We start from the raw sequence: 23,584 nt of genomic DNA, 5'->3' as shown, positions 1-23,584 counted from the left end.
GAGAAACTAGGGTTGTAATGGAAGAAGGTGAAGAAGAACAATGGGACGATGATGACATTATTACTGAATATGGTGCCTTCAATGATACTGCAATGGGGGAAGCTAAAGAAGAGGCAGGCGCAGAAGATGAGCCCACTAATGATCTTGGTCAGTCCTTTCGTGATGCACAAAGAGAATGCAAAAGTGAAAAGGAGAAGATCAAGTTCGAGCACATGCTAGAGGATCACAAGAAATTGCTATACCCAACTTGTGATGTGGGACAGAAAAAGTTGGGTACCACACTAGAATTGCTGCAATGGAAGAAAAAGAATGGTGTATCTGACAAGGGATTTGGGGAGTTACTGAAAATCCAAAAGAAGATGCTTCCAAAGGATAATGAATTGCCCGCCACTACATACGAAGCAAAACAGGTAGTCTACCCTTTAGGATTAGAAATCCAGAAGGTACATGCATGTCCTAATGACTGCATCCTCTACCGAGGCAAGGAGTACAAGAAGTTAGATGCATGCCCAGTATGTCATGCATCGCGGTATAAGATCAGGCGAGATGACCCTGGTGATGTTGAGGGCGAATGTCCCATGAAGAAAATCCCTGTCAAGATTATGTGGTATGCTCCTATAACACCACGCTTGAAATGTCTGTTCAAAAACAAAAACCATGCAAAGTTGTTGCAATGGCACAAAGAAGACCGTAAGGTAGACAATATGTTGAGACACCCTGCTGATGGGTCCCAGTGGAGAGTAATCGATAGAGAATTCCCAGAGTTTGCAAATGACGCAAGAAACTTAAGGTTTGCTTTAAGTACGGATGGTATGAATCCTTTCGGGGAGTAGAGCAGTAGTCATAGCACTTGGCCTGTTACTCTATGTATCTACAACTTGCCTCCCTGGTTATGCATGAAGCGTAAGTTTATTATGATGCCAATGCTCATCCAAGGCCTAAGGCAACCTAGCAATAACATCAATGTGTACCTGAGGCTACTAGTTGAAGAACTTCTACTTTTGTGGAACAGACCAGGTGTACGTGTGTGGGATGAGCACAAACATGAGCACTTTGACCTGTGAGCATTATTGTTCATAACAATCAATGATTGGCCTGCTTTAAGTAATCTTTCATGACAATCAAACAAGGGATATAATGCATGCACACACTGTTTCGATGATATTAAAGGTATATTCTTGAAAAAATGTCGAAAGGTCATGTACCTTGGCCATCGTCGATTTCTTCCTACGAATCACCCCCTAAGAAAGAAAGGCAAGCATTTTAAAGGTAAGGCAGACCACCAGACCAAGCTGGGCAACCGAACTGGTGAGGATGTACTCAATATGGTCAAGGATGTGAAAGTAGTATTTGGAAAGGCACATGGCAGCGAACCTATTCTGAACGATGCCGACGGTCATGCACCCATGTGGAAGAAGAAGTCCACATTTTGGGAGCTACCCTATTGGCAAGTCCTAGATGTCTGTAGCGCGATCGACGTGATGCACCTGACGAAGAATCTTTGTGTGAACCTGCTAGGCTTCATGGGTGTGTATGGGAAGCCTAAGGACACACTTGAAGCATGATAGGACCTGCGGTGTTTGAAAGAACGAGACAACCTACATCCAGAGAAGACAGATGATGGATGCTATTACTCTAGTCCTGCCAGCTACACTCTTAGCAAAGAAGAGAAGGAAAGCATGTTTGAATGCCTAGCAAGCATCAAGGTACCATCTGGATTCTCCTTGAATATAAAGGGTATAATAAATGTGCCAGAGAAGAAATTCCTAAACTTAAAGTCCCATGACTGCCATGTGCTCATGACGCAATTGCTTCTAGTTGCATTAAGAGGAATTCTACCTCCAAATGTACGTCTAGCCACCATGAAGCTATGTGCATTCTTCAATGCAATTTCTCAGAAGGCAATCGATCCAATGGATCTAGCTAAACTACATAATGATGTGGTTCAATGTCTTGTCAGCTTTGAGTTGGTATTCCGTCCTTCCATCTTTAATATCATGACACACCTCCTAGTTCACCTGGTCAAGGAGATTAGCATTCTCGATCCTGTGTTTCTGCACAACATGTTCCCCTTTGAGAGGTTCATGGGAGTCCTAAAGAAATATGTTCACAACCGTGCTCGGCCAGCAGGAAGCATCACCAAGGGCTATGGAATAGAGGAGGTCATTGAGTTTTGTGTTGACTTTATTCCCGACCTTGACCCGATTGGTGTTCCTAAATCGCGACACGAGGGGAGACTAAGTGGAAAGGGGACACTAGGGAAAAACATATATTGGTATGTAGGACAATTATTTTAATAAAGCACACTACATAGTTCTGCAAAACTCCTCCTTGGTGGGTCCATATATCGAGACGCATAAAGAGTTGCTCCGATCCGAGTTTCTAGGGAAGTCTGAAGCTTGGATTACGCGTCAGCACATGGAAACTTTCAGCGACTGGTTGCGAAAAGAATGTCAGGGTGATGAGAGTATTGATGAGCAATTGTATTTGTTGGCTAGGTAGCCATCGTGGCATATCCTCACATATAAAGGGTACAAGATAAATGGGAATACATTTTACACAGTAGCCCAAGATAAAAGGAGCACCAACTAAAACAGTGGTGTCCGCATAGATGCCACCGACCCTAATGGAAATAAGCAAACATATTATGGCCGCATAGAGGAGATATGGGAACTAAACTATGCACCTACTTTTAAGGTACTTTTGTTCAAGTGCCAATGGGTAAAGGTGACTAGAGGCAGGGTAGCAGTCGACAACTAGTATGGAATAACAACCGTGGACCTAAACAATATTGGGTACAAAGACAAACTGTTCATCCTTGCCAAGGATGTGAATCAGGTGTTCTATGTCAAGGACATATCTACAAAACCGAAGAGAGGGAAAAACAACAACGACCCAATCAATGAGCCAAAGCGCCACATAGTTCTTTCAGGGAAAAGAAACATCGTCGAAATTAAAGACAAGTCAGACATATCAGAAGATTATGAAAAGGATGACCGAATCCCACCCTTCACAGTGAACAAAGACCCAAGTATCCAGCTAAATGATGAGGACACTCCATGGTTACTACACGATCATAACCAAGGGATATACGTTAAGAAGAAGTTCACTATTGTGCCCGTTTAATATATATAGTGATGTTTAATAGTGTGTATTAGAGGTATTATGTAATAATTGTGAATTCAGAGATGTTTATTAGGTGTTTCATTTTTTCTATGTTTAGATTAAATTTGTGTTTGATGGTGGGATTTCCATGTCACACAAAGCAAAAAGCAAAAGCAATGCATCTGATGTGAAAAAATTAGTGAAAAAATTGTTTCAGTCTCGGCTTGATATGGTGATGTATTAGACCTATTACGTAATAATTGTGACTTTAGATTTTTTTGTCGTGTTTTCATATTTTCTACGTTTTAAATGAATTTTCTACTTGACGGTGGATTTTCCGTGGAGAATGTGTGATGAAAAAACAAATGATCAACGTTAATAAGATGTGAAAACTAATTTCCTGTCGAAAAGCAATAGTTTTAATGATTTTAATCAAGTAGTATATTTTTGCATGGTGCAAATTGTAATTATTATTTACACTATGTTAAATATTTATACAGTAAAACAAAAGAGTTTAGGTTATAAATTTTTGTTGTGTATAATAATGCATAACCAAGTCCAGGAATTTTTTTATATTTTTTTGGATAATATTTTATTTATTAGGCAATTAATAACTCTCTGCATATTTATATAAAAGAAATATATAAAAAAGGAAAAACTTCTGGAAATTGGTAGAAAGCCAACTGCAGCCCACCTTTACTCCCGGGTGGATCAACCACCCGGGACTAAAGGTGGGCTACGTTTTCGCGGCCCACCAAAAAATAACTTTAGTCCCAGGTCATGGCTACACCTAGGACTAAAGGTCAGACCTTTAGTCCTGGTTCTAACAATCACCTGGGACTAAAGAACCTTTAGTCCCGGTTCTAACCATCACCCGGGACTAAAGGTCCCCCTTTATAAACCACACCCTTCTCCCTTCTCTTGTTCTCTTCCTCTCTGTCTTCGCCGCCCAATCGATCCAGGCCCGGCCACGCCACTACCGCCACGCTTTGCTTCAATCTTCGCCACCGTCCCCACACCGTTTGCCGCACCTTATTCTCCAACCGGATCTAGTAGCCACCAAGCCACGTCGTTGCCTCATCTTCTCCACCAGATCCGATCCAGCAGCACCGCCGCCCCTAGGCGACCACCCTAGCCTCACCTCGTCATGCGCGCTTCTTCTCCAGTTGGCCAGCGCACGCCTCGCTCGTCCCTAGCCCGCACACCTCGCTTGTCCTCGCTGGAGCGGGCGTCCTCCTCGTCTCCGGCCCACCTTGCTCGTCCTCACCGGAGCGCGTGTCCTCATCCCCCAGCGCCCCGCCGCCACCTCGCTCATCCTCATCCACACCAGAGAGCGCGCGTGCCCGAGCCGACGCACCGCCGAGGACGAGGAGCCCCGGAGCCATCAATTGGGTCTGTGTTTTTGCTCATTTCAATTTCTTGCGGCTTGACATCGGTCTGTGTTTGGAAGACGACGACTAGGGCTCATTTGATCTCTTGTATGTGCCTCTCAGTAGCATGAATCATGAATGAATCGTCAAACAGGCAACCTAAACGACGCTCAGTGCTGGTGAACCCCCGTCGGATCGGATCGACAAGCGGCGGCTTACGTGATCTTAGAAGATGTGTGAGGTCATAAGAGCATGTGTTTTTTCTCAATTTTGTTTGCTTCATAAGCTGCCGGATTACCCAGCCTCTGTCAAACCTGACAGAACACGATCCAGGATGACGCCGATAAAATCTGACAGGATGCCTATTGGCATAGCATGACACAGCTAGCTGGTTGCACTGGCTAGTGAATTTTAGGATGTTGCGATAATTTTTTCGATAACAAAGTGTGATTCTACTATATTCAAGGTAGAAAATTTTGTTCCGACGGAAAACAAAATTTCTAGGAAACCTATAAAGTTTTTTTTCTGAGAGAAAGAACCTAAAGAATTTCAATATTTACTTACTTGTTCGGCCATGAGAACAACGAGAGAACTACTCCCTCCGTTTTGCTTTTTTCTTTGAGCAACTCCCTCCATTTTGCTATGATTGTTAGGTCATCACGAGATGCATTTCACATTGTCCATTTAGAATTTCATTTTAAAAATGCAATTATTCTAATATTTTGACTCGTTTTCCCCAAAATTATCTCGATAGAACAAAGACATACATGACGACGTTCGTTTAACTGTGTCTCACCCCTGTGAAACAATTCGGGTAGAATCTACTCCTATATTTCAAATTACAATACGGTTTGATTTTTCTAGATACATGAATTTTGTTATGTACTTAGATATACAATATGTCTACAATGTATGTCGAAAAGCAAAACATCTTATAATTAGGAATGGAGGGAGTAGTTGACACTCTAACCCAATGATTCGCTGGATGGCCCTATGATTTGATTTCTGAAAGGCTCTATCTAAGTACATGGATGATTTTATTTTTTATAGATATATCTAGTGGTGTAAAAGCTAGATGGCTGCCCCGAGAGACAACATGGATGAAGAAATGATGGATATTATCAACACCAGCACTCAATTTGCCGATGGTGACCAGCAGGATGTACATGACGGGAGTCAATACCTAGCTCTTGAAAATAACCAAGAAAATATTGTGCAAGAAAATACTGGCGAGGTATATATAGTTGTATATATATATATATTTGAATATCTATCATCTATTATGTGTACACATGATATTTATTTATTCTTTTTTTATACATAGCCCTTTGGATCAATGACCACAACGATGAAAAGCAAAAATATTCGAGGTCCGAAAAAGCCATTGGAAAGGCGCTACATAATATCAGAATTCAATATCAAGACAGGCGAACCACTTGGTCCACATGCAAGGAAATTCGTGTAACACTATGGGTGCCTTATAAGGGACAAACTTCCGATCAGTGCCCGTGAATGGAAGCAAAAGATCAATGAGCCTCATGTTAGTTTTGTCTCTGATCTTGATAAGAATTTAATTTGGGATGATATCCTTCAACATTTCACGTTGCAAGCGGATGATTATGATGATATCAATGATGCTGAATTGAAGGAGCTAGTTCGAAAGTGGACTATGAAGAAGATGACCACATAATTCTAGACTTGGAAGAAATCCCTATACACGAAATACGTCAAGAAGAACCTAACGCTCAATTTCAATACTAGTGGCCCGCTCGGGAAGTTGAGGCCCTACTGGAATGATTTTGTACAGTACAAGACATCGGAAGAGGGTGAGGAACGGGTGAGAAGGAACCAAGAGAATGCCCGACAGAAGGTATACCACCATGGCATGGGATCAGGTGGCTACGCGACTGCCATTCCTAAGTGGGAAAAAATGGAAGCGGACATTCTTGCCAAGGGTATCACACCAGAATCACTCAATTGGCCCAAACGCGCGAAGAATTGGTTTTTCGCTCATGGAGGAAGACTGGACCTAGAGACCGGGAAGCTGGTTCATGGCCCAAAACTCGAAAGAGCAACACAAAGATTTTCTTATGCTCTACAAGCTAAAGCTATTGGTGCGTTCAGGCCCAATAGAGAGAAGGATGAACTAACGTATACCATCGGGACTGCTGAACACAGTGGCCGAACGAGAGGTTTAGGACGGAATATTTCTTGGGAGCATGGTTTCCCTAATGACAGAGATACCTATAGAAGCCGGCAGAGAAGGAAGGATGAGGAAGTAGCGCGGATCAGCAGGTTGGAGGAATATGTTCGTGAGTCACGGGAGGCGTTGCTTCAAGCACAGGAGCGCGAAAAAGACATGCAAGCTAGAATGCAGGATGAAATCATAAAGCAAGTGCAAATAGCAATGAGTGCCCAAAGGCAAGCATCAGATCCAGGAATCAATATTAATATTAGCCCCCTGATCAGTTGAAAAGCAGTTGCGCTTCCATAGAGTTGTCAAATCAAGATGACGCAATGCTACATTTCCCCGTGGATGACATCACTACACCGTTTACATCATGTGAGCTACATATTCTAAAAGGGAATGCCACAATCATGGTGGCTCTCGGTGTTTTTTCTCCTCCAGATCCTACCAAGACACCAAGAATCCATGGGGCAATAATACCACCTGGATATGTTAGTGTCTCAGTGGATAGAGTTAACAAAGGTTTTAGTGATCTGGCTCTTGACATTCCAGGAGGTGATGGGGAGAAGACTCTAGGAGAAGCAGAGAAGACATTCATACTATGGTGCAAGCGCTACATTATTATTCCTAGGGTCTCTAGTCCACCGTCGCTTCCTCAACTACCAGACAAACGAGTGCACCCTCCTTCCTCAACTGCCAGACAATAGGTGCGGACAAAAGTGAACGAAACAACTTTTTCACTAATTTTCTATTGACATGCATGATTAATAATAACAATTTCTTATACCTAATTATTCTTTTTTGTACTCACACAGCAGGGCCTCTGCCAACCTAAGTCCAATTATTCAATCTCTAGATATCATAGTGCTCCGGGCAATCAGGTGGCAACGCCGCCACCGCCGCCACCTCCAAGGAGGTCTCCAACGCCTCCAAGGAGGTCTCCAACGGCTGCTCCGCCTCCCTTGATGACCAAGAAGCAACCAGCTCCTAAGAGGTCTGCCCCATAAATGAAGTTGTTGGCCCACCAACTGGCAAAGAAGAAAGCCTCCTCTAATCCAGTTATTCCCCAAAAATTATCTTACGAAAAAAGTGAAAAGGAATTAAATGCTGTAGTACAAAAAGATGTCAATAGTTTCTTTAAAAAAGTAAGAAAGCAACGAGAAGCAAGGGAGAACCCGGAGAAACTGTACTTCTACCTACCTCCAGATCTTCTAAGAAAGAAGGTGGACCAGAAAAAGTGGGAATCTCAAAAGACCCTGCCAAAATCGAACTACGACCGCTCTCTCACCAAGTCATTTGAGGCGGCGTAGAAAAAGACTAGAGCAGGGAAAGGTGTTGCACAACTCGGACAACAATCGCAACAATCAGTCCCCCTCTTGTCATTCCTAATGAATATGGTTCAAACTTAGACTTACTGGACGTCGATTTTGAGGACTTGGCTTGGTTTTACGAGGATACCGGTTTGGACCTTGCTCTAGTGCTCACTGAAGGACCATCTGCTCCAAAAGTGGATCCTTGGAAGAAATTTAAACATGGAAAGAGTCTATACAACCCTGAGGCCTTAGGTGAACTGGATACGCAAATGTACCTGCTAAACAAGTGGTACATGGCAGCGTGTGAATGGGGAGAGAATTTTGTTTCTGTAAGAGTTAGAAACCAACATTACTTTCATGGCAATGACGTTATATATGTCGAGTTTTTAGAATTACACCAACTATGCCACCTGGACTCTCTCGACAAAAGTCTCATTAGCTGCTATTGTCTATAAGTGTGATTATTTTCTACTATTAAAGTGTATATATATAAAGCTACATGTATATATATAAATTATATATCCTCACACTATATTTTTATATATGCAGATATGAGATGACAGAACTCAGAAAGAGAAAGGATAATGATGTTGGTTTCGTTGATCCAAATGTCATATTCAAACACCCTAATCCCCCGCCTCAATGGAAAGCTGAACTCGAGAAAAATCTCATGAGGTTCTTAGTGAACCAACAAAACAAGGACATACTATTCCCCTACAACTTCAAGTGAGTGTTAAATAATTAATGTCGATCATATGGACATTTGTTCAATTATTTACTTACTAGCTAAGCTATCTTCCATATATATATATATATATATATATATATATATATATGTGTGTGTTGACTCTAGTTAATGTCGATCATATTTGTGTATAAAAACATATGCCCCAATAGTCGGTTGAGCATCTTAGACTCGTTAAGAAAAGAGCAAACAGAGTACCAAGACATGATAGATATTATATAAGGGTAATTTAGTCTCTCTAGCAACTATATATACCCCGATCTCTTAACTGCAACAATTATTAAAGGCCAAATTAATTTTTTATTTTATTGGACGCAGTGTTTGGAAAAGTTTCATCGAGGAACACCACATGAAACATTGCAAAGCGCCATTGGATGTAATCACACACAAAGTAAATACTAGCCACTGGATATAATTCAATTAACACCATGCATGCTTTCAATTCACCGGATCTTTTTTCTCGTAAAAGTGGGTTCTGAGGCAAGAACAGGGGAACAACTACTGCGGATACTATGTTTGCGAGTTCATCATGGCGTACGCAAAAAGAACTCCTGAAGAGATCCTCAAAGTACGTTATATAAATATATTCATATATTCCCAATTTCTTTTATTGCTCATATATATAAGTAATCACGTGACCAACACACACACACACACACATATATATATATATATATATATATATATATATATATATATATATATATATATATATATATATATATATATTAATACTTTTCCTTTAACTTTTATTGAAGACTCTATGGTTGAAGGAAAAAGTCATACGACGTGACCAACTGAAAGCAATTCAAGAGACCATAGCAGGATTTCTTAATGACCAGGTCTTAAACCCCGCCGGCGAGTTCTACAATGACGTGAACGAAACATGGAAGCCAAACCAGATGGAGTGAATTTGTTATCCCAAGGATATGATAGAATATACAATGCAAGCTTTATTTATAATATATATATATATATATATATATATATATATATATATATACATATACATATTATATGTACATAAAATAGCATACAATATATGTATATGCATGTAATATATACGTTAGTTTCATACTTTAGTTTATATAAAATGTTTGAACATTATAAGCGTGTAGAATATGTATATTATTAGCAGCGTAGAATGCGTATTCGAAAACCTATTCGAAAATCAAAACGAATCATCAATTGAAAATAGAAACAAAAAAAAATCTAAAGGGTCGGCCCATGTGTCCAGGCCGAGAGGCCTCTTTAGCCCCGGTTGGTATTACCAACCGGAACTAAAGGTGGACCTTTAGTCTCAGGCGAGAAACCGGAACTAAAGGAAGGGCCCTTTAGTCCCGTATTCGTGCTCCCGGTTGGGAAACCAGGACTAAAGGGGTTTCTCAACTGGGAGTAAAGCATGTTTTTATACTAGTGAGGTAAAGCATTACAAATCAATGCAAATTGGTTAATGCACCTCAAATGAAGAGGAAGGAGGGTGCATTCAATTAGAGATGAAAATAATAATGCAAAAGGAGAAACTGAAGATGGCAAGTTGCTGGTCATCATGCAGGCGAGACAAGCGAGTGCTGAACTACTGGTAATATAGCTGCTCCTCAGAAGGATGAATATTGTGGTGAGAATAAAAACAAGAGCCTCTGATTCTTGATGTAAAAAAGCTCGGATCTAGCGCTAATGCCGTCTCTACTGTAGCTGCAGCCTGCAATAACTAAGGGTCGGTTTGTCAGGGCTCCTCTCCAGCTCTGGCTCCCGCTCCGGCTCCTCTAGAAGAGCCTTGCCAAACGTTTTGTTAAATGAGCCGTTTTTTAGCAAAAAACAGAGGAGCTGGAGCCGTTTTGGAGGAGCAAACGGAGGAGCAACAAATTGCGACTCCTCCAAAACAGCTCTTGCTCCTCCGGAGGAGTTCCTCACGAGGAGCCCTGCCAATCACCACCTAAATAGGATCTATATCCGGTGTCCCTAGTTGGCAAAGCACAGTAGTTTTCACCATATACGTACGCTACCCCGTTCCAGAATTTTGAGACCGTGCAGAATTTTCTTGGGGAAATGGTCCAACAAAAATGAAATTAAATCAATATTAGGTGACCATTCCTTGCATGCCACAGGGCACAGGCAAGGATATGGAACTAACTAGGCTGGCATCAAATAATAGGTGCCTGACTATTTCGTTGAAGTATTCAACCGTCGTTAATAATAATAGTTTTAGACAAGTATGCATGGCTTTTTTTTAACTTTTATCCTATGAGCTAACGCATCTGTTGCATGCAGAGAGTTTCGATAACTCATAGTCAAGATCTTATCCTTATCTTTTACTAGAACCACATAGAATGCATGCATATATCCCAACATGTGTCCACGTACGTATTTTGTGACGACTAAGATGGTTTCTTATATTATCCACATTTGTTAGTCAAGTTCTAGGGTTTTGGTAAACGCTTGCTAGGGAATTACTTCCAAAAACCAGCCAACTTTTTTAAAACCATAGTCCAGTTCCGCAGTTTGTGATCCTTGGATTGTAACAACTTCAACTTTCCCATCTCCTATGAGTTTAGCTGGTTAGTAGGGGATTCCATAAGACTGACATGATGACATTTTTTAGGCGCCGCGCGCAGTGGGCAACTCATTCATCAGCAAACGTGCTTCTCCATAGCTCTTGTGTTCTTTTTTTCTTTACAATAATAAAATGACTCATATCATATAGTCATATAGTCATATCATACACTCATATGTCGAGTTATTAGGAGCTCGTAGGGTGGTGTGTTGTCCTATCCAGTTCTTATAGAAGGCATAGAAAGTCGTTAGCTTGCGTAAATTGAAGTTAGCAAGTACTTGACCGTGCATGCCCACTTTGAAGTTGTTGCTGATGATCCATATGAAGTATTACTGTTATATATAAGGGAAACGTCAATTTTTGGCCAGTTAACTATTTTTTGAGTTTGTTTTTAGCATACAGCATTAAAATCAGAAATTTTTTACCACTACTCTACTATCAATTAATACCTGGCCAATTAGGACATGAGCTGATTTCAAAAGTGGTTTGCACTTTATGAGAACTGGTTTGTTTTTAAAAAATCATACTAATTCATTTGAATCACAAAAATATTAATCCAATACAAAAAATATATATATGGTTTTTATTTGGAGTTATTAATGGTATTTTATTCGTTCATATTCCTTGTTTTATAGCTCGTAATCATATCCATTACTTATTCAAATCATCAATTGGCACTATATCATACTCGAGATTAACCAAGAGAACCATACAATACTACGAGTAAAAATAAGATCTAGAAGACAACACCAATTAACCTCACAGGTGCCATGCATGCTCCACCACATAAAGATTAGCCATTGTGACTAGTATAGCATCGGTAGCCCTCCAAAAATAATTAGTTAGTTAACTCCAACATATTTGGTGGTCTAGTTTTGAAAGCATTTGGCCCTACTTCGAAAAGAGTTAGTGTAGTAGTAGTAAAGTTTTTTGCGATCCCAATTCACTTCAACCCCTCACCCTCTTGGGTCGGCTGCGCACTTTCCGTACTGGCATGAATAAATTGTTCTGTAAAGATTAGGACTAGTAGAGAGGCTAGTTAGTTTCAAGTGGCCTGGTTCACCCTTCCCGTCAGGCTCATCTGTGATCTGTCCCTTTTCATATTGTGCTCCTTATATACCGATAGTGACCACAATTGTGCCAATGCCCACAATTGTACTACTAAACAGATAGAGAATATATATGGTATTCCATCCATTTTCAATTATGTCATTTTTATTTTGTTCTAAGTCAAACTTCTATAATTTTGACTAAGTTTATATAAGATTAGAAATACATTTTGACATCTACAATACAAAATAAGTGCACTCTGAAAACATATTGCATGATGGATTGAATGAAACGAATTTAGTGTTGTAAATAGTATTGATTTATTTTTCTATACATTTGGTCAGAACTAGAAAATGATTCAGAACAAAGCCACAATTTGAAAGTAGGGAGTAACATCTTACTAGATGGATGAGGATTGAGGAAACATATTATTGATCTATTCGTCATTTTTTTAAGCCGGAACATATATGGTCTTTGAAACCGTAACCGGATCCAAAACCACGCAAGTTCTTCGTTGTCGGAGAACCTGGTTTTCAGATAAAAACCAGCAGTTTCCTACCTTGCTGATTTCTGCAAATAAAATTACCTACTTTGTATTTAAGAAATAGACTACCAGGGCCTTGTTTAGTTCCCTTTAAAATTTCAAGTTTTTTCACTATCTCTCCATCACATCAATTTTTAGCCGCTTGCATGGAGTATTAAATGTAGGTAAAAAAATAACTAATTACATAGTTTAGTTGAAAATCACGAGATGAATCTTTTGAACCTAGTTGGTCCACGATTGGACAATATTTATCAAATAAGACGAAAGTGGTACTATTTATCAGGTTGAAAAAACTTTCAATCTAAACGTGGCCCAGGTGAATGCAATGAATAGGCCACGTTTCTACTTTTTATCAGGATTCTGAAAGTAGGTCATATATGCTACTCGACTGAGTTCAGTCCTTACTCCTTGAGATTTGTTTCAAGTTTCTTCTAACACAGTTTTTACCATAAAGCCTTGCCAATTTACCAACTGAATAGAGTCAATACTAAGCTGTAATCTTAGAAGCATTTTCTTGGCGCAACATATTTGTTCATACAATTTTCTGGTGTTCAGATATACGTCTATACATGAGGTAATCGCATCTCTGAGAAACATCTATCCATTTTACTAATATTCAAGGTACCCAAAGAACATGGCATGACCTAATTTTTTTATTACTTTCTTAACCGTTAAGACAAGGTACATGTACCACATAAAGCGATGTTTTTACTTAAACAGAGCTCCTAAGTAGACCACATAAACCGGCAACAATATAACTGGTTGGACACTGGGTTATCTCCATGTAACCACCGTTGGTAATTTCTTTCGAAAGTCACAAGGTTACCTGTAGTGATCTGACAGCTGACGCCGACATGTCCAAAGCCTCAACAGACCAAAGGAAAGCAGCACAAGGAAAATGATAAAGTATTGACCAACAGGTAGCAAGGTCCTTTCATGTGGAAAAAAACACAGCACCAATCTGTCCAGCAGGCAGAGTGACCCGATCAACCAACAAATCTTTCCAACTCGATCAGGGCCATGTTTAGATTGCAAAAAAATTGCAACCCGATGAATAGTAGCACTTTCGTCTTATTCGATAAATATTGTCCTATCGTGGACCAACTAAGCTCAAAAGATTCATCTCGTGATTTCCAACTAAACTGTGCAATTAGTTATTTTTTTTACCTATATTTAATGCTCCATACAAATGGCTAAAAATTGATGTGATGGAGAGAGAGTGAAAAAACTTGGAATTTGAAGATGATCTAAACAAGGCCCCAGCTTCCTGGAGCCTTCCTGCCAGAAGCTTCGAATGGACCAGCAGAGGTGTCCTGTTTGCAAAGATCCGTTGGCTTCTTTACAGGGATCTTGGATAGCATCACTTGCATAGCATTCAGAGTCCCCGAATCAATCAAAAATACAGTACTTAAACACGTGGGGTTTACAATGGTTGGAAAAAGATGAGCTACGAAGGCGACAGCTGGAGTCTAGAAGGCAAAGAAAAGTTTCTTGTTTTGAACACGCATGGACATCGCTGAAGGTAAACTATGTGGCACAAGTAACCCTCAGTAGGTTACTTTGTTTGTAAAAAGTGAGTACCCATTTACAACACGACTTTTGAATATTGTATATATATAAAAACGGCTTGAAGCTGAAGCATAAGAAGAGCATACCGTGCTAAGCACAAAATGTATGCCTGGATTTACAATGGGAAGAGAATTTTGCTCACCATTTTGAACCAAGGCTCATATATGACTGAGATTGCTCCTCCCATGTTCAGAAGCCATAGAGAGAAGTGGTGGTAACAGCAGGTCAAAGATCTTTGGAGGAAAAATCTACATGTGCGTCATATATTCTTCCAGACAAATAAGTTTGTCAGAAACAACAAATTGTGAATGATGCTGACTATTGATAGTGCAAGTAAATGATGTCCTCTGAATCTCTTCAGTGTAAATGTCAACAAAGTATCATTTGCGAACCATCATCAGCATCATTTTGACCCCACCTTTCAAAGTGTGCAGGCCTTCTGCAACCCTTGCTATGAATGTGTGCAACAAAGGAGCTATCCCTAAGATCCTGAATCCAAATTTCAATAGCACTGTTCAACGATCACAGTACCTCGACAATGTCTACATCACAGACTGTTCTCCATTTCAGCAGTCAAAGTTCAGAACTAACATTCGTGATCCCTCTATTGAATTTTTCTAGCATTTTTCGTCTAGCTGATTCTCCATCTGCACAAGTCACCATGTATTACCAAATAACTCATTCACAGCCACCTCTGACTCCATTGTATCTTCAAGAAATTTCCGAGCTGACAAAATATAAGTTTAAAAGTAGTTGATCTTACTAGATTCGGATGACCAATATGTACATGCCACCATGTCTGACAGCTATACCGACAAGCACATGTTTACACAGGCAAAGCTTCCTCCTTCAAACTTCCCCCCATTTCCATTCGCCATGAGTAATCCACTAGTGGATATAGTTCCTTGCAAATTATGTTGAATAAGGCAATTTGACAGTTATCTGTGTCATTAGAAGCTGTTTCCTTTCAGCAGAATGGATGCACAGAAAGACCATCTTGGTTCATAAATCATTTACTTTGTTGTTCTCAACCATTTGCTTTGCTATTCTTCATGTGGCATACAAATAGAAAACGTTCTCTCCCATTAACTGTAAAAAAGGGCGTACCCAGTGCAGAGAGTTCCCGCTCTGTGCGGGGTCTGGGGAAGGGTGTCAGTGGCAAGCCTTACCCTCGCCTGTGCAATGCGAGGAGACCGCGACTCGAACCCGGGACCTTCCGGTCACAGGCGGTAAGACTCTACCGCTTGCACCAGGCCCGCCCTTCAAAATTACCTTAGATCGTGACTTACAACCAGTATGGTATGGTGTTTCTTCAGGTCCTTTAAGAGATTCGCAACATCAGCCCGAGCCTTCCAATCTGAGATTTAAAATATGAAGTTAGTAAACATGTCCACTACAAATATATGAATTTCAGCATATTGTTTGCTTCTTAACACGAATCCTAGAAAGAGGTAACAGGAGATGATATTGCGCACATGCAGAGATGAATGAGTGAACAAGATTTGAACTTTTGAAGCGATGTTCAATGATTGATCTGATCAATATAGTAATTTAATCATGTACAATTGATCTGATTAATATATAATCACATACCTAGACCAGCAAGTGGTTCATCAAGCAGCAACAGATCAGGAGTTTGAACCTATAGAAAATTAAAAAAGATAGAGGCTTAACAAACTCGATAGAAAAAAATAAGGTCGACAACCAAAACCACCAGGACCACTACCATGAAGCTACGGACACGGCCAAAAAACAATAAAGTGGAGAGATTGAACATCAACTCGTAGTAAACCAAAAAAGTATAATACCAGTTGAATTGCTAAAGCAAGTCGCCTCTTAAATCCACCACTTAGAGCTTGTGGATCTTCATCTAATGAGATGGTTGTCAGACCAACCTAGTATGTTTCACATGACATCAAGTTAAATTGCAAAAGAATTTGTGTTTCAAGAAATTTCGTAAATCTAAAAATGGTAAAGGTGTTCCATTAGGCATATAGAATTTTGTGAGGTAAGCATTACTGAGTTAAAGGCATTTTGAAGATTTAAAGTGAGCTGTTCTTTTAATAGGAGGTCCGCCTTTTGCCTAGGCCATCCAAAAGTAACTTCTTCAAGTACAGTATCTGCTAAGAAATACCTACAACAAGATGATGATAGTCCTTATGTTCAGTAAACTTTTGAACCACCACAGTTTATAGGTATGCATGTCCACTTTTGCATAACTTTCATGAAAGCAGTAGTTCAAACCTCTCAGGAAACTGAAATACAATTCCAACTCGTTGAGAAGTTAGCAGCTCAGGCAAGCCAATAGGATTCCCAGCATCATCATACTTCTGAATGCAAATAGACCCAGAGGTAGGTTCTGATAGACCAGCCAAAAGCTGTGAAACCAAGATTTTACTTTAAGATGGAACTATGGAAGACAGATCACAAGGAAATTTAGTAATGTTATGCAGCACTTCAATGCGTACCTGCAAAAGGGTGGTCTTTCCACTCCCACTCCGTCCAAATATCAAACCAAAACTGCACAAATACAGACTTAGGTATATAATAAATAAAAGCCACCAGAAATATAATTAAGCCAGGTCAAATATGCTTGCCTTTTCTCCCGAAGAGAGAGGTTAATTTCTTTCAACAAGTTATGTTCAGTTCCAGGAGGTCGATAGGTGACTTTTCTCACCTGAAAGAAATTGTGGTTCAATTTATTTGATAATCAATTTAAAAGGACGAACTGTATATTTAGGATGGGATATTGTGCAGATGCTACTAGCTGGAAGACTCTTTTTCTAGATGTATGTAGTCATGCGAACTTCTAGCAGAAAAGACAAAAAGAGTAATATGATGCATTGTATGCAACATTGGAGGGATTTAGGAACACCAAACTGTGAAAGCAATGTGGTAAGCTATTAAGTCATGCATGACGATTCCCAACACTGGTTCTTTATTGGACCTGAGCAATCTGATTGCCACACCTATCCTTAAAATGCCAAAGGTTGTTGTAAAATTAATACAAATCTGTGTTCCAGGCACACCGCCGGATATTTGGTGCAACTGAAGATCCAAAGCTCACCTACATTCCACAACTTGGTAATCTCTGGGAGTAAACACCAGCCCACTCACACCAAACACCATCTTAGCATACCTGAATTACTAGATCGAATTGGGAGCACCCCAACTCTAAAAAAAATCAAAAGAATGCAGCGAAATAGGTCAATGCGCACCTCCAATTGGGGGTACCCAGCCTCGACTCTTGCCGCCCGACAGCTCCAGGAAATCCTACATTTCCTGTGACAGAATAATTACAAACGAATTTTCATCAAGGAACATCTCCCTGAGAAAAGGAAAAGGCTGGTTCAAGAACCACCCGCCGTACCTGGCCTTATTTGCCAGAAAACAATAAGAAGCCGCGGGAGGGACGGCCACCGCCGTGGCGGCGGCGGCGAGCATGGCGTAGAACGGAGCTTCGAAGCAACCGTCACGGGCTCGCTTGGGCGCTCATCGACGATTCAAGGAAGTCTCTGGTAGTAGTGAGCCCGGAGATTGGGGTGGGCGAGCACGGCCGAAGGCGGGCGGGCGGCGGCAGCCGCAAGTCAAATCCGGCTAGCCGCCGGTGAGGCCACCGCTAACTGATAGGATCGGGAGTCGTGTGGGCTTCTGGCTGGATTTGGGATAAGTGAGAGAGAGAGAGAGAGAGAGAGAGAGAGGCCGGGTGGGTTACTTACTTGCTCATGGGCCAAAATAGAGGGAGGCCCAAGTCGTGGCCATAATAGAAGGAGGCAACAAGTCATTGATCCGCTAGCCCAAATCGCGTCTCTCTTTCGCAGAATACAGGAAGGCAAGTCACAGGTCACGGCTCTCTTTGTGTTAAAAAAGAAAGGGGTCACGCTCTCTTTCGTTTCCAACCTTGAGAACACGCTCAAGCTCCTCCTACTTGTGCTTCCATGGTAGAAACTTAGGTGGTGTTTGGTTCAATGATCATATCAGAGCTGCAAGCCGACCTACAACGTTAATGTAATCAGAAAGCAACGCTATCTATTACAGTGTAAAGAAAAACATAGATTGTTCGGTTATGCCATGTGAGAGGGGAGCTATGAAAAATGGGGGAGAGAATATCAAATAGCGTCGAGGGAGCAGTGGAAGCAGAATGTGCATAGCTTCCATGGCCGAATGTCACAGATCTCGACGATAAAGACGAAGGGAGCTTGTAGGTGCCAGCTTTAGGAGTTTGGTAGGTGAGCTAAAGGCGATGGACTCTAAGAGCTCTTGCGCCGAAGGCTATGAGCGGTGACGCGCCCTACACCGTGAGGCGATGAAGGAGTGGGTGGCGGTAGAGGGGAGGTCAGAGGCGGAGGATAGGGCAGCGGTGGAGATAAGGTCAGAAGAGCAAAAAAGAGAGGTGGGGAGGGGAGGTCAGAGCCGAATAAGAGGGCAAAGAAAGAGAAAATGATGACAACAAAAGGTTAGGCCATAGACGGAGGCGTGGCCCATGGGGATAGAGGCATGTGTGTGAGGAAGGGGACGCAAGGGTGAGCAAAAAGCCCAAGATGCACCTCATGTGTGGCTTTTTGGCTTATGGATTTGATAGTGTAAAATTAGGAAGTGCTATTAAGAAAAGCTTTTAAGAAGCTTGACGTTTATGACTGTTAGCTTATTTCTGATGAAAAACTACCTAAGAAGCAGCATAGGCGCAAAAAGACAATTATTGTTTCTCATGTCAGCAGGTACTGTCCAGGTAGTGACTTTCCCGCTAAATAAAGCCATGACACGAAGCTGGCTAGGTGTCCATATATAGTTGGTGATGTCGTGCAACCAACTAATGGCCTATTTAGATAAGACTGGTTATTAGCTATGGCTAAAAAATAGCCAGCTAAAAATTTATCAACTAGTTGTCTGTTTGGATTCTGATATTATGCAGACTTGTGTGCCTGGGCTAGCTGTGTCTAGCATAGCATGCGCTTGCTATCCGGCTATCAATTATCATGAACAAATTGTGTTTAGAGTACAAGACCAGGACTTCAACGACTACACGGAAGCAGTTACACGTACAGGGAAAGGATGGAGCTGTATGTAGGTGGATAAAGAAAGGATGATGCATGCCGATATCAAGATTAAAGGAGTATGCTCAGTTACGGCATCGAAGTTGGAGTTGGATTTAGTATATGGAAAGTAAAGATCGGAGATGCATGCACACGTGATTGTTCTGAAGTTCTCTCACGTGATTGGCTGAGTAGAAAGGGCCATATCTTGTTTACGAGAGAATAGCATGTATTCTGTTCGGACTTTGGTTTATGGCCGAACGGGGTCTAGGAAAATACGTTCGTAAGTGTTGTTTATGGACTCAACCTAGGAAAGACCAGTCTCCCTATAAATAGAAAGGGTGACGGTCGATTGACAACACACAATCGAACTTATCAATATACATCTACTTTTATCTTTTATCATGTCTTCCAATCTACTATTGCTTCTCGTTCTTCGTTGTCGACAATGATCATTGCTTCAACGACGGCGAAGATCTAGAGTGGTCAAGCCGGCTAGGGTAGCCCATAGCCGCCACATGCCCTGACGGGGTCCCTCCCGGGCATGTGGGGTTTCGGGTCTCAAGAGAACTTGCCAGCGTATCTTGCGTATCGCTCTCCCAGCGAGGCTCCTCCGGCCACTACTACAGAAATCTTAATGGAGACGGGCAAAATGAGTTAATGGAGGTGGGCATTGCAACTGCCACCAATCAAAGGTCACGTTTAATGCCAGATTAATGGAGGCGGTTGTTTTGCCCGCCTCCAAAAATAAATAAATAAAACAAAAAAAGGAAAAAGCCCGAAGCCCGAACTAGGCTTGGGCCTGGATTTGGGCTACGCGTCGCCAAATCCACCCACGTCGGGCCAGATCCACCATGGTGGAGCCCGCTGCTGCCAGATCTACCCATGCCGGGGCCGGATCTGCCCACGCCGGGGCCAGATCCGCCGTGGTGGAGCCCACTGCCGCCAAATCCGCCAGCGCCGGGGCCAGATCCGCCATGGTGGAGCCTGTCGCCGCCAGATCTGCTATGGTGGAGCCCGTTGCCCCTAGATCTGCCTGCGCCGGGGCCGGATCTAGCCTCCCCGTGCACCGGCTGAGCTTGAGGGAGAGGGATACGCCGCCGGGGAGGGAGAGGGATGTGCCAGTGACCTCTCCATGCGCCGGCCGAGCTCGAGAGACAGAGATGTGCCGCTGGAGAGGGAGAGGGATGCGCCGCTAGCCACCCCGTGCGTCAGCCGAGCACGGGTCCCGTGGGGGAGATGAAGAGGAGAGGGGGCTGCGCGCCCTGCATCGGCCGAGCTCGGGCTCCATGCGGGAGAGGAGGGAAGAGCCTTAAGTGGGGGCTGCCATGGGAGAGAGGGAGAGGTGAGGGAGAGGGAGCGATGAGTGAGGGGCCAGGGTGCGGATTCGTTAGGTGCGGGGGCGTCGGGTGCGGCTAAGGGAAGGGGTGACTGAGGGGCTGTGAGAGAGATAAGTGAATGAAACCCTACGTCTAGGTATATATACCATGAACGTGATATCGGGCCGAGATGGGCAGCCTAGGCTGGGAGCTGGGCCTGTATTTTAGGAGGCGGACATTATAGTGTGCCCTCCTCCACAAATGGATTTATGGAGGCGGGCACCCTAAGGCGACCGCCTCCGAAAATAGGTCATTTTTAGAGGCAGCTATCTTAAGGTGTCCACCTCCATAAATCTATTTTGGAGGCGGGTATTTTTTTACCGCCTCCATAAATAAAAACGTCCGCCTCCATTAATCGCCGAGTATTTCAGGAGACGGTTGAATTTTGTGACCATCTCGGTTAATAAAAGTGCGTTGTCTCGTAAAATCATTTGTGTAGTAGTTGTGGTAGAACCTCCTAAATTATATGGCCCACATGCACCTATCATTGTCCAATGACCCTTGACGACTATACATATGTTCCCGGTAACTTAAGAAGCCTGTCGGGTGTCCTCGGAAAACCCGAATCATCCACAATTCCTTCCGAGCAGGATCCATTACAGAGTCATTGCAGTATTTCAACAGTTTATTCATTAATTTACATCAGAGTAAAATAGCGGAAGTCTTACAATAACTTAGTTACAAAACAGTTGTTTCAAAGCTTACAAACCAGGTACGATTATTCTTACAAACTATAGTAGTGGAGTAGCATTAGTAACATAAAACAAAACACACAATAAAAGTGCCCTGCCCAAGGACCACACATTTACTTGTCATCTTCGATTTGAACAACCGTCATGCAGCACGGTCCAAAGCAGACCTGCTCATGAGGCTCACCTGCAACAAGGGTTAAAGAACCCTGAGTACGAAAGTACTCAACAAGACTTAACCGATGTAAAAATGGAGAAGACTCAGGAATGTAGGCTCAGGGATTTAAGGTAAGGCTTTAGCAAGAATCAAAGTTCTTTTGCGTAAAAGCTCTCCAACAAGATTCTTTCTTTCAACATTTAAATCTTCATAAAGATCATATATAAAGCTGACATGATCCATATTGAGATCATGAACTTTATATCAAACTCTTTCTCAAATCTAACTCAAGTTCCATTTGTTAACTACGATGATGAACAGTGAGTTGAGTCTCCATAACCGAGGAGCAACGACGATTCAAACCGATTATAACCCAGCTGGGGATTCCCAACCACACGACATATGCAGGTCCCTGACCAACATATACCAACCTATCCTCAGTTTCTCTAAAACAAGAATGGGTCCACGCCACCCGAGAGCACAGTACTCCACCAATCCAGCCCATTGTCACGTGGGTACACACTACTCTCGTCATCTCTCCACTCTCAGTGCGCGAGTAGCCATTCTCATAATAGAATAGCCGAGTTAAGGCTTACCAGAGTATGTGGCCAGTACTATAAAGTCTTACCTCATGCAATTCAACAACGGACGGTTCTTAGTCGACACAGGCGGAAAGAACCTGCTCACAAGACATCCATGTCTTGTGGCTCTCATACACCGAGTTCGCCCAGTCTAGATTTATTACTCCACAATTATATCTCATGATAACATAAATAACCAATCGTATCCAAAAATCTATTTATATCTCGCAGGTGACAGGTAATCACCCGACTTTTATCGGTCTAAGCATAGCTAAGCATAATTAGGCATTCTCAAATTAAAGCTGGTAACAAGATTGATATGGAAAAACAAGGTTGGTAATGCACCAATTAGGTTTCCACTCAATTCCTAATCACTTAGTGCAACATTTAATAATAAAAGTGATATAAATTTGTAAAACACAAGGTAGATTTAAATGCATTTGGGGCTTGCCTTGATTGTCGGAATAGTTAGGTTCTGGAGATGCTCCACAGATATCAAACCCGACCTCAACAGGTGGGTTGACTTCCTCAACAACTTGGTTGACTCCAAGTTCTCACTTTCGTTGACTACACGTAGTAACAATGCCATGTTTAATATGATGCGAGATATAAAACATGATACTTGATGACGGATGCAAAAGTTAATAACTTGAATACAACTTTTCTTTGTGGTATAGTTACTAACAACTAACTAAACCTTCTCTAGGGTTTACTTAGATTAATACCAATGACCATATTTCTTAACCACAACATGATCATAAACTCAAACACTTACTTAAAGTACCAAGGATCATTTATGCTAATTACCCAAGATCATCACTTAATCCCAAATTCAAACAAAACCTAAGTCATTAAGGTTTACTATTTGTTTTAATTAATGAATTAACTAATTCAAAATTAAGAAATAAATAATCTTTTTCCAAATGAGCTCCAAATTTTTGTGAAGGCTCATCACATGATAACTAAGTGGAAAAACAATTTTCATAATTTTTGGATAATTATGTAAACCTAGAAAAAATCATGGAATCCCATTTATTAATTAATTTGAGCAATTTTTACCACATTCAAAATATACTAAAAAGTAATATTTAATATTTTTCTTAAATAGTTCACATCTCAGAGAGGTCACACAAAATTTTTCATAATTTTTGGAGCTCTATTTATTTCTACACAAAATAAACAAATCACAACACTATTTAACCATTTCTGGAAAATAGAAAAATTCATTTTCACTTAAACTGCCACTGATAGGGTGACCCCACCAGTTAGCCCGCTCTGACCATGATGGCGAGGCCCTCTGACCGGCG

The 23,584-nt window shown here is 41.6% G+C and overlaps 1 protein-coding gene across 2 annotated transcripts; it reads right to left on the bottom strand.

The window, feature by feature from the left end:
• Window positions 1-14,135: 14,135 nt before the first annotated feature.
• On the bottom strand, window positions 14,136-18,098 carry LOC136486839 (ABC transporter I family member 11, chloroplastic-like). Of its 2 annotated transcripts, XM_066483876.1 has the most exons (11): window positions 17,809-18,098; window positions 17,657-17,720; window positions 17,036-17,115; window positions 16,907-16,958; window positions 16,683-16,816; window positions 16,458-16,572; window positions 16,247-16,333; window positions 16,032-16,080; window positions 15,711-15,795; window position 15,675; window positions 14,136-15,342 (listed from the first exon to the last, which is right to left on the bottom strand). In XM_066483876.1, the coding sequence occupies exons 1-11, from the start codon at window positions 17,880-17,882 to the stop codon at window positions 15,265-15,267; spliced, it is 819 nt and encodes a 272-aa protein (XP_066339973.1). In that variant the 5' UTR covers window positions 17,883-18,098; the 3' UTR covers window positions 14,136-15,264. The 2 variants fall into 2 exon arrangements, with proteins under 2 accessions (XP_066339973.1, XP_066339972.1); XM_066483875.1 differs by lacking the exon at window positions 14,136-15,342 and having other exon boundaries at window positions 15,419-15,795; window positions 17,657-17,711.
• Between the last annotated feature and the right edge of the window lie 5,486 nt (window positions 18,099-23,584).

The sequence above is a fragment of the Miscanthus floridulus genome, chromosome 10 (assembly GCF_019320115.1).
Source record: "Miscanthus floridulus cultivar M001 chromosome 10, ASM1932011v1, whole genome shotgun sequence".
NCBI lineage: Eukaryota > Viridiplantae > Streptophyta > Magnoliopsida > Poales > Poaceae > Miscanthus > Miscanthus floridulus.
The sequence above is the reverse complement of the archived record's forward strand: the minus strand, read 5'-3'. Positions and strand labels throughout refer to the sequence as shown.